The 13,648-nt window shown below is 31.2% G+C and overlaps 1 protein-coding gene across 1 annotated transcript; it reads left to right on the forward strand.

The window, feature by feature from the left end:
• Positions 1-5,559: 5,559 nt before the first annotated feature.
• On the forward strand, positions 5,560-13,281 carry LOC128180556 (cytoplasmic protein NCK1-like). The gene is made up of 3 exons (XM_052848672.1): positions 5,560-5,883; positions 8,572-9,619; positions 10,241-13,281. The coding sequence occupies exons 2-3, from the start codon at positions 8,588-8,590 to the stop codon at positions 10,448-10,450; spliced, it is 1,242 nt and encodes a 413-aa protein (XP_052704632.1). The 5' UTR covers positions 5,560-5,883; positions 8,572-8,587; the 3' UTR covers positions 10,451-13,281.
• Positions 13,282-13,648: the final 367 nt, after the last annotated feature.

Raw genomic sequence — 13,648 nt, forward strand, 5'->3', positions numbered from 1 at the left:
GATTTAAAGGGTAATTTCAAATACCTATATATATAGGTCATGTTTCCTTTAAATATTACTAACTAGGTATTGAAAAATCCTCGAAATGTCCCTCATTCTTACCCATAGAAAAAGATGTTTTAAATGGACAGGATTTGGAAATATGTGATCTCTAAGGAAAATATTTGAATTTTGCTTGACAGAAACTTTAAATTAAAAGTAAAAAATGAACTATATAACAATGCTTACAATTTAAAACGGGAAGAATTTGGATAAAAATTTAAAATTAAATTCAAAATCCCCTAAAACTGTGAAATAGTAGTAGTTTATTTATAGTGACATATATTCTTATACATTTTACATGAATCACCAACAGTAAGTATGGATTTCACATATATCGGGCTAATGGATTCGAATGAACCACTTTTAACACATTATGAATGAATAAAAAAAATTAGAAAAGAACACAGCTAACGTAAATATACTACGAATGTGATGTATTTAACTTTTTCATTTTAGAAATAAAAATTAAGTACCAGATAGCAAACAAAGACTTTAAGTATGTCCTCTCTAAGCACATTACCACAATCGACATGTAATTTTGATTTGAATATATTCAAGGTAAATGAATGAAAGAAATACAAATAAAAGAGGAAAAAACAAAAGATCAACAAAAAGAAAAGAAAAACACACAGAACGAATTGGATTGCGAAAGGTAAAAAAAACATGGACTACTAGTATTCTAGATTGGGCTGACCCCTACCCACCCACCCCAAAAAATAATAATAATAAATTTTAAAAAAGAAATAATGCCTTCGGTTCTAAAGGATAGTTTTTGATTGTCTTTATATATATATATATATATATATATATATATATATATATATATATATATATATATATATATATATATATATATATATATATGTCATTTTATTTTATTTTTGCAGAATTTGATCATGATCGATTTTGATATTTTCTTTCAGTGGAAAAAACAATTATAAACATGCATGAGATTTTTCAATTATGTATGCTGATCATGAAAATTGTAATTTTTTTTTAGAAGAAAGCAATGTGTATGTTTCAGACACGTAGCAACAGGGGCAGGAGGGGGGCTGCCCAGCAAAGATTTTTTCTTAAATTTATAAGCAAAAATTGAATTAACATGGAGCTGCTGCCCCCCCCCCCCCCCCACTTCTATGGGACCATGAAAAATATTGATTTGAAAATATAAACCCCTCCCCAAGGGATTAGAATTTTCAGGATTTTGTAAAGTAAGGATTTTTAAAAATTTTTTTTTTTGCTGTCAAGATTTTTTGGATGAGTCTCCCCCCCCCCCCCCCCTTTTCAAAAACGACGCTACGTGTCTGTGTTTGGTTTTCTAATTCATATTGGCTGCGAAATTAAAATAATAAAATTCAGTAAAGATAAAACCAATCTTTCCATATTTAACGTATTAATATTTCATTAACATAACGAAAAATTCAATACGACATGATTTGCACCCCTCTGCATACTTAACACATACATGTATGTAAATTTACTTACAAGTGCCATGTGAACTGATTTGCTAATATGCAAACTCTGCAAGGCTGGGTAAAGACAAGCTGCAAATGAACGTATGCATATATGTTGTCGCAACACGAAAAAAGATTTCATATCGCCCGATATTCCGCTGAAGATAAGTAGATGGCAATAGCCACTTTTTCATGTTACGGTTCTTTTACGGTCTTTGGTGCTAGGACCAAATCATTTAACCTTTTATATAATTTTGAGAAATTTTCCTTCTTCGTTCAAATTCGTTCTTATACTAATCTTCGTTCTTAAAATACAGTATTGTCGGAATCAGTGAATCAGATTTTTCTTCTAATTTTCTAGATTCGGGAGCACCCAAAAACTAGTCTTATGAGTTCAAATACATGTAGTAAGGAAATACGTACAGTGTATACCTTTTTTCTGTGAAAAATTCTCGAATCTCTTTATTTTGATTCAACAATTTGAAGATTTAAATTTATCAACGGTACGTGTACATAAATCTGGTCTGAACGCAAAGCAAATGAACTTTTACTTAATTATGTGTGTAAATTTACTAAAATACAACGTTTTATATATCTGCAACATGTAACTATTGTTTTGTCCGAAGACTTGCGGGCGACCACGTACTTTAAATCCATCATATATGATACTGACAACTCAGTCGGCAATGTATATATAGTTATCCACAAAGATAATGTAATTTTGTTACCCGGCCTGTATTTATATATCGATGTATGTAATTTGTAATTAAAGAGAAGATATTGATTGTTACATGTATCTCTAAATAGATTAAAAAGTTATGTTCGATGGGGCAACAAAAATCCATGATTTGAAGTACACTTGAATATCTTAATGATGTGTAGATGAATATATTTCAATTTCAATTTTCAATTTCAATTTCTTTATTAACCAATTAAGGGCCCTCAAGGGGCAACATGAAGACTGTTGACATACAACATCCAATGAACATAAAACATTCAATAAACATATACAAGAGGGAAAGAGCTGGATGATTTAAAGAACTATGACAGACATGAACAATTAAATAGTATATATATATATATATATATATATATATATATATATATATATATATATATATATATATATATATATATATATATATATATATATATATATATATATATATATATATATATATATATATATATATATATATATATATAATTATGTATGTTTCCATACATTCACTATAGTGTCTTCTATATATATTTATGTTAAACACCATACATAAATATGTCAAGATACAAATGCACATACAAATTTGAAATAGTTTATCATATGATTGAAAAAAAACCAAAAAAAAAAAACCAATATTTGAATAGGAAATACAAATTAAGGCAATGCCTTTTGTAAAAAGTTACCAACAGAGTTTAATATATCTAATTCTTCACAGTTTAGAATCCAAAATAATTTTTGTTTATCTTCTAAACTAGTAAAATGTTTTGCTTTAGATGAAATTAAATCAAATAGTTCCTCTCTTTCTTTTGTAAATTTGCTGCATTGGATAAGAAAATGTTCTTCATCTTCAATTTTATTAAGTGTACAATTTTTGCATATTCTTTCTGTTCTAGGTGTGTTATTTTATCTGCCCGATTCAATAAAAAGTCTATGCGCTGATATCCGCAGTCTACAGATTGGCTTTCTGTATTCAGGTCTTAATATAGTTAAATACTTTTCCAGTCTGAAGTTAGTTTTCAAAAATAAATAAGTAACAAGTTTGCCATCTTTAAGTGTTTCATTTGAGTACTGCCAATCCATCAAATATTTTTTAGTCTGAGATTGTTTTAAAGAAGTAACAAAGTCTTTTTTAGAATATGTCATAATGTTTCGAATATTAAGAATGTTTAGTAGCTTTTCAATAGAGGAATACCAAGTTGTATTTTGGGCGAAATGAAGTTCTTTACTACATACAAATGCATCTTTTAATAAAGGAAACTCTGTTGTTAAATTTTCTAATCTGTAGCAGTATTTTAGTAATCTATTGACAATATCATAATGTAGAGGAAATCTTCCTAGTTCAGAAAGTGAAGCATGGTTCATACTTTTCTTATTCAACCCCAATATGGTTTTACAAAATTTTAGATGTAAAGTTTCAGCTATTAAGTTGTTATAACATTGTTGTATCAGTATATCATTAGACTGTTTTATTTTTATGTTATTGACGTTAAAGATTCCCCATATTTCAGAGCCATAAAGTAAAATTGGCTTTATAGTGTGGTCAAATACATTTAAGCTAGTCGATATCCCGGGGTTTAGACTCAGGAAGTCTTTTCGTAGTTTGAAATAAGCTTTCAGTCCCTTTTTGTGTAATTCCACCTTAGCCAGTGAGAAAGTCCCTGAAGCTGCAAAATGAATGCCTAAGTATTTGTAATTTGGTACACATTCAATATTGAAATTTTTAAAACTAAATTTATGGTTAATTGTTCTCCCAGCTTTATTAGATATAATAATTTTTGTTTTATTGGAATTAACTTGCATACCCCAGTCATCACAATATTTCTCTAAAGCATTTAATTTTTGCTGAAGTCCTTCTGGTGATGATGAAAAGATTACTATGTCATCAGCATACATTAAACAGTCTATGTTTTTTGAGTATAATGATAGAGAGTCAATACAGCCCTGTAAATATGATGGCAGGTCATTTATAAACATTTTAAATAATGTGGGGCTCAAATTGTCTCCTTGACGCACCCCTAATTTGATAGGAAATGAGGAGGTAAGAAAATTATCATATTTAACACATGCTTCACTTTTCATATACATATTATTAATGATACAATAAAATTTTGTTCCCACATTATGTTGTAGTAGTTTTAGTTTCAATCCATTGTGAACAACACTATCAAAAGCTTTATGAAAATCTATAAAGCAGGCATATAATCTACCTTCTTTTGTATTACAATATTTATCAATTAAACATTTAACAATAAAACAATGATCAGAGGTTCTGGCATGTTTTGTGAATCCAACCTGACAAGGGTGTATTAAATTATTTTCACTTAGGAAGTTATCTAATCTGGTGTTCAAAATAGTATTGAAAAGTTTGCCAAGATTACTTGTTATAGTTATTCCACGGTAATTGTTTGGGTCACAGGGATCATTTGATTTGAATATAGGAGTGATATATCCCTTAGCCCATTGTTCTGGGTAATAACTAAAGGAAAAGCATAAATTAAATAGTTTCAATAAACAAGGTATGAGAAATGTGTGTCCACTTTTCAACATTTCATTCGATATAAGATCTAACCCTTTTGCTTTTCCACATTTCAAAGAAGAAATTGCAGCAGATATTTCTTTGTTTGTTATTATGTTGTCTAGTTTATTAAATATGTTATGTTTACGTTCTTTTTCTGCAAGTAGAAAATTTAATTCTCTAAATCTGTCCTCAAAGTTTTTGTCCACTGATGAATGTAAAGATTTAAAATGGTTTAACCATGCATTAGGTTCTACTGGATAATTAATTGAATCAGCTTTTTCTGCCCTTAGATCATTTACAAGTTTCCAATATTGTTTTGGGTCATCTATCCGCAAAGAATCTAGCTTGTTAATAATGTCGCTTCTAAATTTTCTATATTTCAGTTCTAAAAAAAAAAAAAAGAACAATTTAAAATTTATCTATTGGCTCTCTGTACCCAGTGTTACTGTTAATATCATAACTTCACTCCCTTTTTTTATTTTGCTGTAAAGGAGTAATAATTTTCAATATTCATTCTTGATAAACGGGTACTGCGATTTTTTTAAAATCAAGTTTCCATTATTGTAATTCTTGAGATTTTTGTTAAGAAACTAAATGCATATTGATGAAAGATTTGTTTCCCTTTGAATATATATCTAGAAAAGTAGTTCTTGTCAAAACAGTTTTAAGTTACTAGGTCCCTGTAAGAAAAACATTGATACAATAAAATATTCATAAAATAGTGTGAAAAGTACAACTTCATATAAATCATTAATAGCTATGATCATAATATTTTTTCTTCTTACCCCACCGAATTACGCGTAGTAATAACGATGTGTCATAGGTACTACTTTATCAAAAATGGAAGACAGTGATAAGTTTTCCCAAAAGAAGTTGAAATTGTTTTCTGTGGTGGATTTTCTAGTTTCATAATGTGCACAAATAGGCATTCTCAATAGGACTCTAGTCATCAACACTTGAATGCTCTAATATTGTTCATCGGTGAAGACGTATTACACGGGCATTGTGTTTTGTTATTGTTTTGCAGAGACGGAAGTGGAACTTAGAATTCCTAAATTCCTTTCAATTTAGAGATTAACGAAATTTGCAAAATGAAAAGTGCGTTTAGATATCACTTCTTTGGTTATTGGAGCTGATAGCTGTGACAGGTAACAAACATTGATACTGTATTTATACCGGTAATATCTACATGCATGTAGCCCGAAATTCCTCCACATCTTAAAAATTTAGTATTGGGGGAGTCAGCGTTATACTATAGGCTTAAATACTACAGTACATATCACACGTGTGACTTGACAGTCATGGCTTATAGAAAAAGTGGATCAATATAACAACGCCAGTTTAGATTTGACTCGTCATTTACGAAATTGAGAGGTGGTGTAATGAATACCTGAATACTCCATAAGCAGATAAATTGGCGTATAATCACGTAAAGTACTGATAAAGATATGTTGAGTATCTAGTAAGGAAGAATTATGATGGTAGCATGGTTTTATCAATATCAAAAGCAAAAAAGGAGAAGTGAAAGTATTCAAAGGATCCTGAATGTGATAGTGTGTATATAATAGGTTCAGTACTGACAAACTCCTGATACTGTGATAGCACTAGCAGGTAGATTAAATGTTTTGCTAAGTGGTAGAGCAGTGGTCTTTATATCGTTTGATCTAGAGTTTGAGCCATGTGTGGTCATTCCCCATAAAAAGTAACATATAAAACATCCCTGACCTTGTCATCACTGATTTATTCCCTCTTTGTATTCATATTTTATGTCATTATTAATTTGAAATTCTCATTTTAAGAAATGTTGGCTTCTAACTTTGAAATTTCATGAATATTTTACATCATATCCAGTGATTTTGGGGGGTCTGATTGGGGCCATATTCGACCTCAGTCCCAATCGGAAATTTCCTGAAATTATTCTAACTTTGGACTCAAATTCTCAATTGTAATTTTTAAAAAAAATCTTTGTTTAAGTTGTCAAAATACTGAACAGAATAGTAAATATTTCGAGAACTCAAGAAAAAGAAATTTGTTGTTTAATTAGTATTTGAATAAATGATAGATATCATTAAATTTCACTATAATCAATAAAAACGAATTCACCCATATTTTCCGTTTTTTCATTATTTTTCCCAATTGAAGCCCCCTGTCCCAAATTGGAAGAAAACCCCACTAATATCACTATGATCACCTGAGTTCCATATACAATCATATACACACACATATTTATTAGTGCTGTTCTCTGTGTATTCTTGATTGTATGCTAAATTAAAAATACACTGAATTGGTGATTTTGTTTTTCAAACATTAAATTTTATATTTTCAAAAGTCTGACTACAGCATCTCACAGTAGTAAAGAGGCATAGTCATTCTGATAAATGTTCATGTCTAATTTTGTCATTACTGTTTACAAGCCTGATAACTAATGTCTGAATCAGAAAGGGCTTGAAGACAAGCATGTGTATCATTATGTATTAACAGTTTTTATTTCAGTTATGAGGAACTTCAGTACTTAGAAACTCACATTTAAATAATGATATTTTGATAGGATTTTCTTTTAAAGATTGCAGTGTGTATCTATGAGTTACATACAGTATATATAAACTGGTTTTATTGATACACAGAGTAGTGATAACAAAAAGATAAATTAGTTTTATAAAATTATAGGTCACTGTTTTCAAATAAGCCTCTTATCAAAAGTCATCTTCCTTTGTTTAATTGATAATTGGGGGAGGAGGGGAAGGCAATCTAGTACATTTTCAAACTGAAAGTATGTAGTTCTGATTTTCTGATCAAATATCTATTTATTTAAAACTTTTTATCTTTCGGTTTAGAAAACTAGCAGTTGAAATTCAAAATTTTGGTAATTATTTTGAAATGTATGTAAAACTCCAATTGAATTCATGAAACATATTGCTGTATATAACTGTAGTGATAGAAAGACGCTAAGAATGCTTTGATTCCGTAGCCACATTAAAAGAGATTACATGACCTCATTTCCTCACTGAACAGGATGAACCCCCAGCATCAACTTGTACACCGTTAACAAGTGTTTCTGAATCCCCAAAGCTTCATTCTAATTTTTGTTCTGTTGAACTTATCAGCAATCTCTTTTTTGAGGGATAGAATTTCAGCATGTTTTCCAGAGCCTTATCAGAAAAGCACTAAGTCCCGCTAATTCATAGTAAGAATCCACTGCAGGGATTGCAATTTCATTGGAATCAGGGTTAAAAAAAATCTTAAAGAGAACAGGTTTAGAATTAAATTAAATTTTTTTACCACCCCCCCCCCCCCCCCTTCTTTATGATATGCGGGAATTCTTGTGCTGTAAGATTTATGCATTGAAAAGATGAAACCTTGAATCAATCAGAAACATATGAAGTATGTTACCTAATTCTACTTAAAATTCTGTCAATGCTGTTGTTTAAGATCATGAAAATTAATTGTACTGCTTACTTTTTATCCATAGTTACAATGTATGTAAGGGTAGAGCAATGCTTGCACCGGTACTACTTATGTACTGCTTATATTTGGGGTGGGGGTGGGGGAGGGGGGTTATGTTACAGATATTGAAAAAAACATTTTTTTTTCAATGTACAATTAAACTTCGATATCTTGAACACAGATATCTCAAATACAATGGATGTGTCGAAGTGATTTTTAAGTCCCAACCACCCTCTTTTTTAAGTATTTTACCCTCGATATCTCGAATACTCTGATATCTCAGAAGTTTTTCAACAGTCCCATCTAGTTCGAGATAACGAAGTTTGACTGTATATTGATTTGACTGTTCATAATATTTATATAAGAAAACATTTCATTTCTTCTTTTTGCAGGGGGCGACTAAACAAGATGGGGGATGAGCAAGTACTAGTTGTAGCAAAATATGACTACAAAGCAGAAAATGCACAAGAGCTGGACATCAAGAAACATGAAAAACTTGTTCTTCTGGATGACTCAAGAGACTGGTGGAAGGTTCAGAACACAAGAAACAAGGCTGGATTTGTTCCATCAAATTATGTCAAGAGGTCCAATTCAAAGGCATCTAAACTCTTCAGTCGTGTGAAGAAGAATTTGGCCAGAAGGAACAAAAGTGATACAAAGATAACTGGAACCAGTCCAATTGTGAGTCGTAATGGAGACACAGGAAGTGACGAAAATAGCATTAGTAGTGACATCCAAGCTGTCGACCCGCAACCAGCAATTGTGAAATATAACTACTCACCAAAACGGCCAGATGAGATGGAGCTATTTAAAGGAGAGCGAGTGATGGTTTTAGAGAAATCCATAGATGGATGGTGGAAAGGTAGAAAGTCGGATAATATTACATCTGGTTGGTTTCCCTCAAACTATGTGGATCTGGAACCATCGGAACAAAATGACTGTACCATGTACTCCACCGCTGCCTCTCTGGAAGACGACTCTGTAGCAGATTACTCTACAAATCACCATCAAAATGTCATAGCTTTGTACGCTTTCCACGCCGAAAATGCAGAGGAACTCAGTTTTGAAAAGGGGGAGCGGCTAGTGATTCTCAGCAAACCTCCGGATGACCCGGAGTGGTGGAAAGCTGTGAACAGTCAGGGAGAGATGGGGTTAATCCCCAGGAACTATGTTCAGACAATCGAAGTGGAGGAAAAACTGGACGTGGAGTGCGAGACCAATGCCAGTTCCTGTACGCCTCAGTCTCAGTCCACCAGCAGTCTTTCTAACGCCTCAAATCTCAGTGTGGTGGGGGTCACTAGTAGAAAACAGTTCCGGGTGTCCGGGCCCCTGGCTGAGAAAGAGTGGTATTATGGAAAAATTACACGGCAGGAGTGTGAGGACATGTTGAGGAAGTTCGCTGCTGATGGGGATTTTATCATTCGAGATAGCGAGTCGGCAGTGAGTATGATCATTCATTTGATAAGGTGATCTCAATGCTGGATGAAAAATTGTGATGTTTTATTTTATTTTTTGTTAATTATTTCTACTAAATCATAGACATTACTGCCAATACAACGAAATACTTATTAAACAAGTGAGAAAATACTTAGTAGATATATATACACTTGCATTGGAATACGTGATTATATATGTTGACAAATGGCAATGGAGTTACATATTATATCGTATTCATTACATTAGAAATTCCTTGTATGAGTAATTGTGCATGAATTTGATATATATGCTAATATATAAGCCTTCATATATTACATAATACAGAATATCTATAATACCGGCAATTTATGAGTGGTAATCATATTGTCTAATTTATCTACACATAACTGGAAAAATTTTGAATCACTATCGGAAAACATAATTACATATTAATGAAAAAACTTTTTGTTCACCCGTATCACCATACATTTCTTTTATGAATAAAAATGTATAACTTTCTAAATAAGAATATTTTTTTTAGAATTCTGATCTTATACTGTGTTTTCTCTGTACTAGTACATGTAACACACTTATTATAGAGATTTGTGAAATTGACTTAATGATAAATATTTATTTTAATTACAGAGTGGCAATTTTACAGTAGTGCTGAAGGCAGCGGAGAGAAACAAACATTTCCGTGTACAGGTGAACGAAGAAGGATTGTATCAGATAGGCCAACAGAAGTTCGCCAACCTGGATGATCTAATCGAACATTACAAGAAACACCCTATATTTAAGCAGGAGAGTGAGAAACTCTATTTAGTGAAAGCTTTCAACCTGCCTGCTGAATTTTGATCCTTTTGGAGACAGTGCATAGGCACCAGTGTAATCAATGGGTCATGATTTGGACATTGTTTGATAGGAGTGGCATTATTGGCCAATCTCGGCATACAAATTTAGTTTGAATACAAGAGATGTCCTAGGAGGCTCACTGCATAGTTTGACATGAGATTAAATCTGTACTGTATACTTGTATTTATGATTGTCTTTAAGTTATTCCTTTTATCATTTGCCACGGAAGTTCAGTTTTAAATTTTCATCTTTTTGTAAGCTAATGTAAACAGATAATACAGATTTTCTTTCAGAGAAACATTAAAAGTATCTGATAATTAGTTGATTTTTATGTAAAATTGTTCGACAAAAGGAGAAACTGAAATTCATTTTGTGTATGTTTTTTTTCTGAATAACTGATGAAGAGTGTAGTTTTTCCACTCTTTACCCATTGGTTTGTAAGATTGATTGGTTGTTTTTTGGCCTTTAACACTCTAGGCTCAAAGTACTGATAATTTCAGTTGAAATTGCTGAAACAATATATATGTACAATGTACATGTATGTTTTTGATTTAGATATCAGTAGACTTTTTCATTCGTGTGTATGGTACATGTTATATGTAGGTGAAAAGCTTATCACGATTGACTGAAGAAGCTTGCACATCTTTAAATTAGATGGGAAATAAATGAAATCTAGGGTAGAATCTTTGCTTTAGTATTAAGCTTTGAAACTCAACATCCTTTTTAAGTATTTTGCCTCTGAAGTGTGTATACCAATTCTCTATAATGATGGAGTTGGATGTAGGTCATATGACTGTTCACACCTGAGGCAATGGTTCAAATGATAAAAATAGTTATTCATGATTCAGCTGAACTGTATTGATTTACGTTCATTGCCATTCTAAAAAAAAAAATAGAGCACTGTTTAAAAAAATATATAATATTTGCAGAGAAAAGATATTGCAGATCTGTATGCTCTTCTATTGTGATCAGGAGAAACAAACTGAATAAGAGTTATCATGGCATACATTATAGGTCATTAGATATATCACACAACTTACTGATAAAAATGTGTATGAAATGTTATTTATTGATTACTGAATGATGAGCACTTGTTTGCAATGTTCATATATAAGGATTATTATCTCCCCTTAGTTGTAAATGATTTATTCAGGGTTTCGATAGTCCCCCTATATTATATACATACAATAATAACTCTAGTCAAATATAGACTTCAAGTGGATTTTATCATGTACACAATTTTCGCCCCTACATTATGTAATATGTACATATTAACTATTACTTTCTTTTTCTTTTAATCTTTGTAGCAGGTTGGCCTCTATAGTGCTGATTGTAAGTTTGAGAGATCAAATCTTGCTCAAAGTGTAAGAAAGCTGGATTTCCTAGCTTTTAATAATGACTGTGCTTTTGTGTACTTAAAGATTTGTTTTAGTTCCTTTTTAAACCCTTTTTAAAGATAACATTGCAAGGAAATATTGGGTTTCTCTTTGCCCTGTGGTGTTGAGTGGACTTCATCTAATGATAAATCAAAGATGTGTCAACTTAATTGTCCTTAAGTGTTTGACAATTTTAATTTTGTTTACCAACTCAGTGATACAAAACATATTAATAAGATGTAATAGTATTATATGTCCTTAATATGAAGATATTTATCATTAAACTTCTTTTTTTTCAATACATGTAATCAGTATCTACATCAAACATGATTAAATAGGCAAAAACAAAAAAGAGAAGACAAAGATTAAGATACATCACTGTAACAGCTAGTAGAAAGTCTCACTGAAATACACGAATCTCACAAAGCTATACATGTAGCTTCGAAAAAGAGAATCTGTTTTTATTTGATTGAACAATTTATGGCATATCATATTTGACACAAATGGGGCAATTATTATTTAAAGTTAATTTGTACTGTTGGACGTTTTACTTCTTCAGAATGAGAACACTGGTGCTTATAATTGTTCTGAAGCTTCACACTTCTGTGGCTGTGTATTACAATGTATAAGATTATGTCCTTTTCCACTTCTATTTTGTGCAGGTTAGAGGTTCAATCCTATCGGGTATCTGTAATATTTTTCGTCGGAGTAAAGATTCAGTATTTATATGGACTTATTAATCTTGATATTCTGAGCAAACAAAATTGGTTCTTTCTTTTACTATTGTTTTATTTATGGGTTAGTAAGTAAATCACATTACAAATGTAATGAAAGATTTGAATGTTGGGGTTAGACGTAAAAATAACTGGCATTCTGGACTGTTCAGTAAAACTTGTAAGGTTGAGAGATCTTGAAAATGTGCTTTGGAGAAACGGGTCTGTTTTACTGTTTAAAGTGGCCATGATCTTGTTACATGTGTTTTGGTGAAAATGTGTGATGTGTTTGGATGGTTGTCACTTTCAAGAAATATATACTGTACATGTACTTACGTGGTAAAAAATATAGTGAAGTTTTATGAAGTCAGTAGTATGCTTATTGTACAGACTTCAGATTTTTTTTTTTAAATTGAAAAAAGGATATGTGATACTGTCATCTTTTAGTATTTTTTCCCCCTATAAATTATAAGGTTGATTTTATATACAATACATCCATATTAAGAGCACATTTTCCTCTTTTAAGATTGTCTTTTTTATGGAGTATGGAAACAGCTTTACAACAGAAGTTTAAAGACCTGAGTTGTTCATTTCTTTTTGGTTTTATTTTTGAATGAATAACACTTGTATAGTTGTGGCTTAATAATTCAGTTGTAAATGGGGGTTGTGCATTTATCTATTAGATTTTAACAAAGACATTTTGTATAACTGCATGACAACTGAATAAATTAAGATGTAAAACAAACTCTTTACTTGTTTTGATAATTACATAAAGTACATGGATGAGCAAAATACCTTCACTTGCTACATCTTACTATGTAATCTAATACATTTTTTATAAACTTCTGAATGTGTATATTCAGTGCAGATTTAATAAACTTAAATCTCCTATATATATATATGAGAAAGCTTATTGAAATTTTTGGTATAACTGGCTATTTGATTCTGGAGAATACCTCATCTTATTTCAATAGTATGTACATGTAATTAATTGTAATCGATGGTGGACGAGTAGGTCAACAGTGCACCCGTTTTCTGCATCGAATACGTACTTCTATACCCTCGGAGGTCTTCAAAAGAGGTACTTACGTCGAATGATATACTATTGTTGT

The sequence above is a fragment of the Crassostrea angulata genome, chromosome 4 (genome assembly GCF_025612915.1).
Source record: "Crassostrea angulata isolate pt1a10 chromosome 4, ASM2561291v2, whole genome shotgun sequence".
NCBI classification, from domain to species: domain Eukaryota; kingdom Metazoa; phylum Mollusca; class Bivalvia; order Ostreida; family Ostreidae; genus Magallana; species Magallana angulata.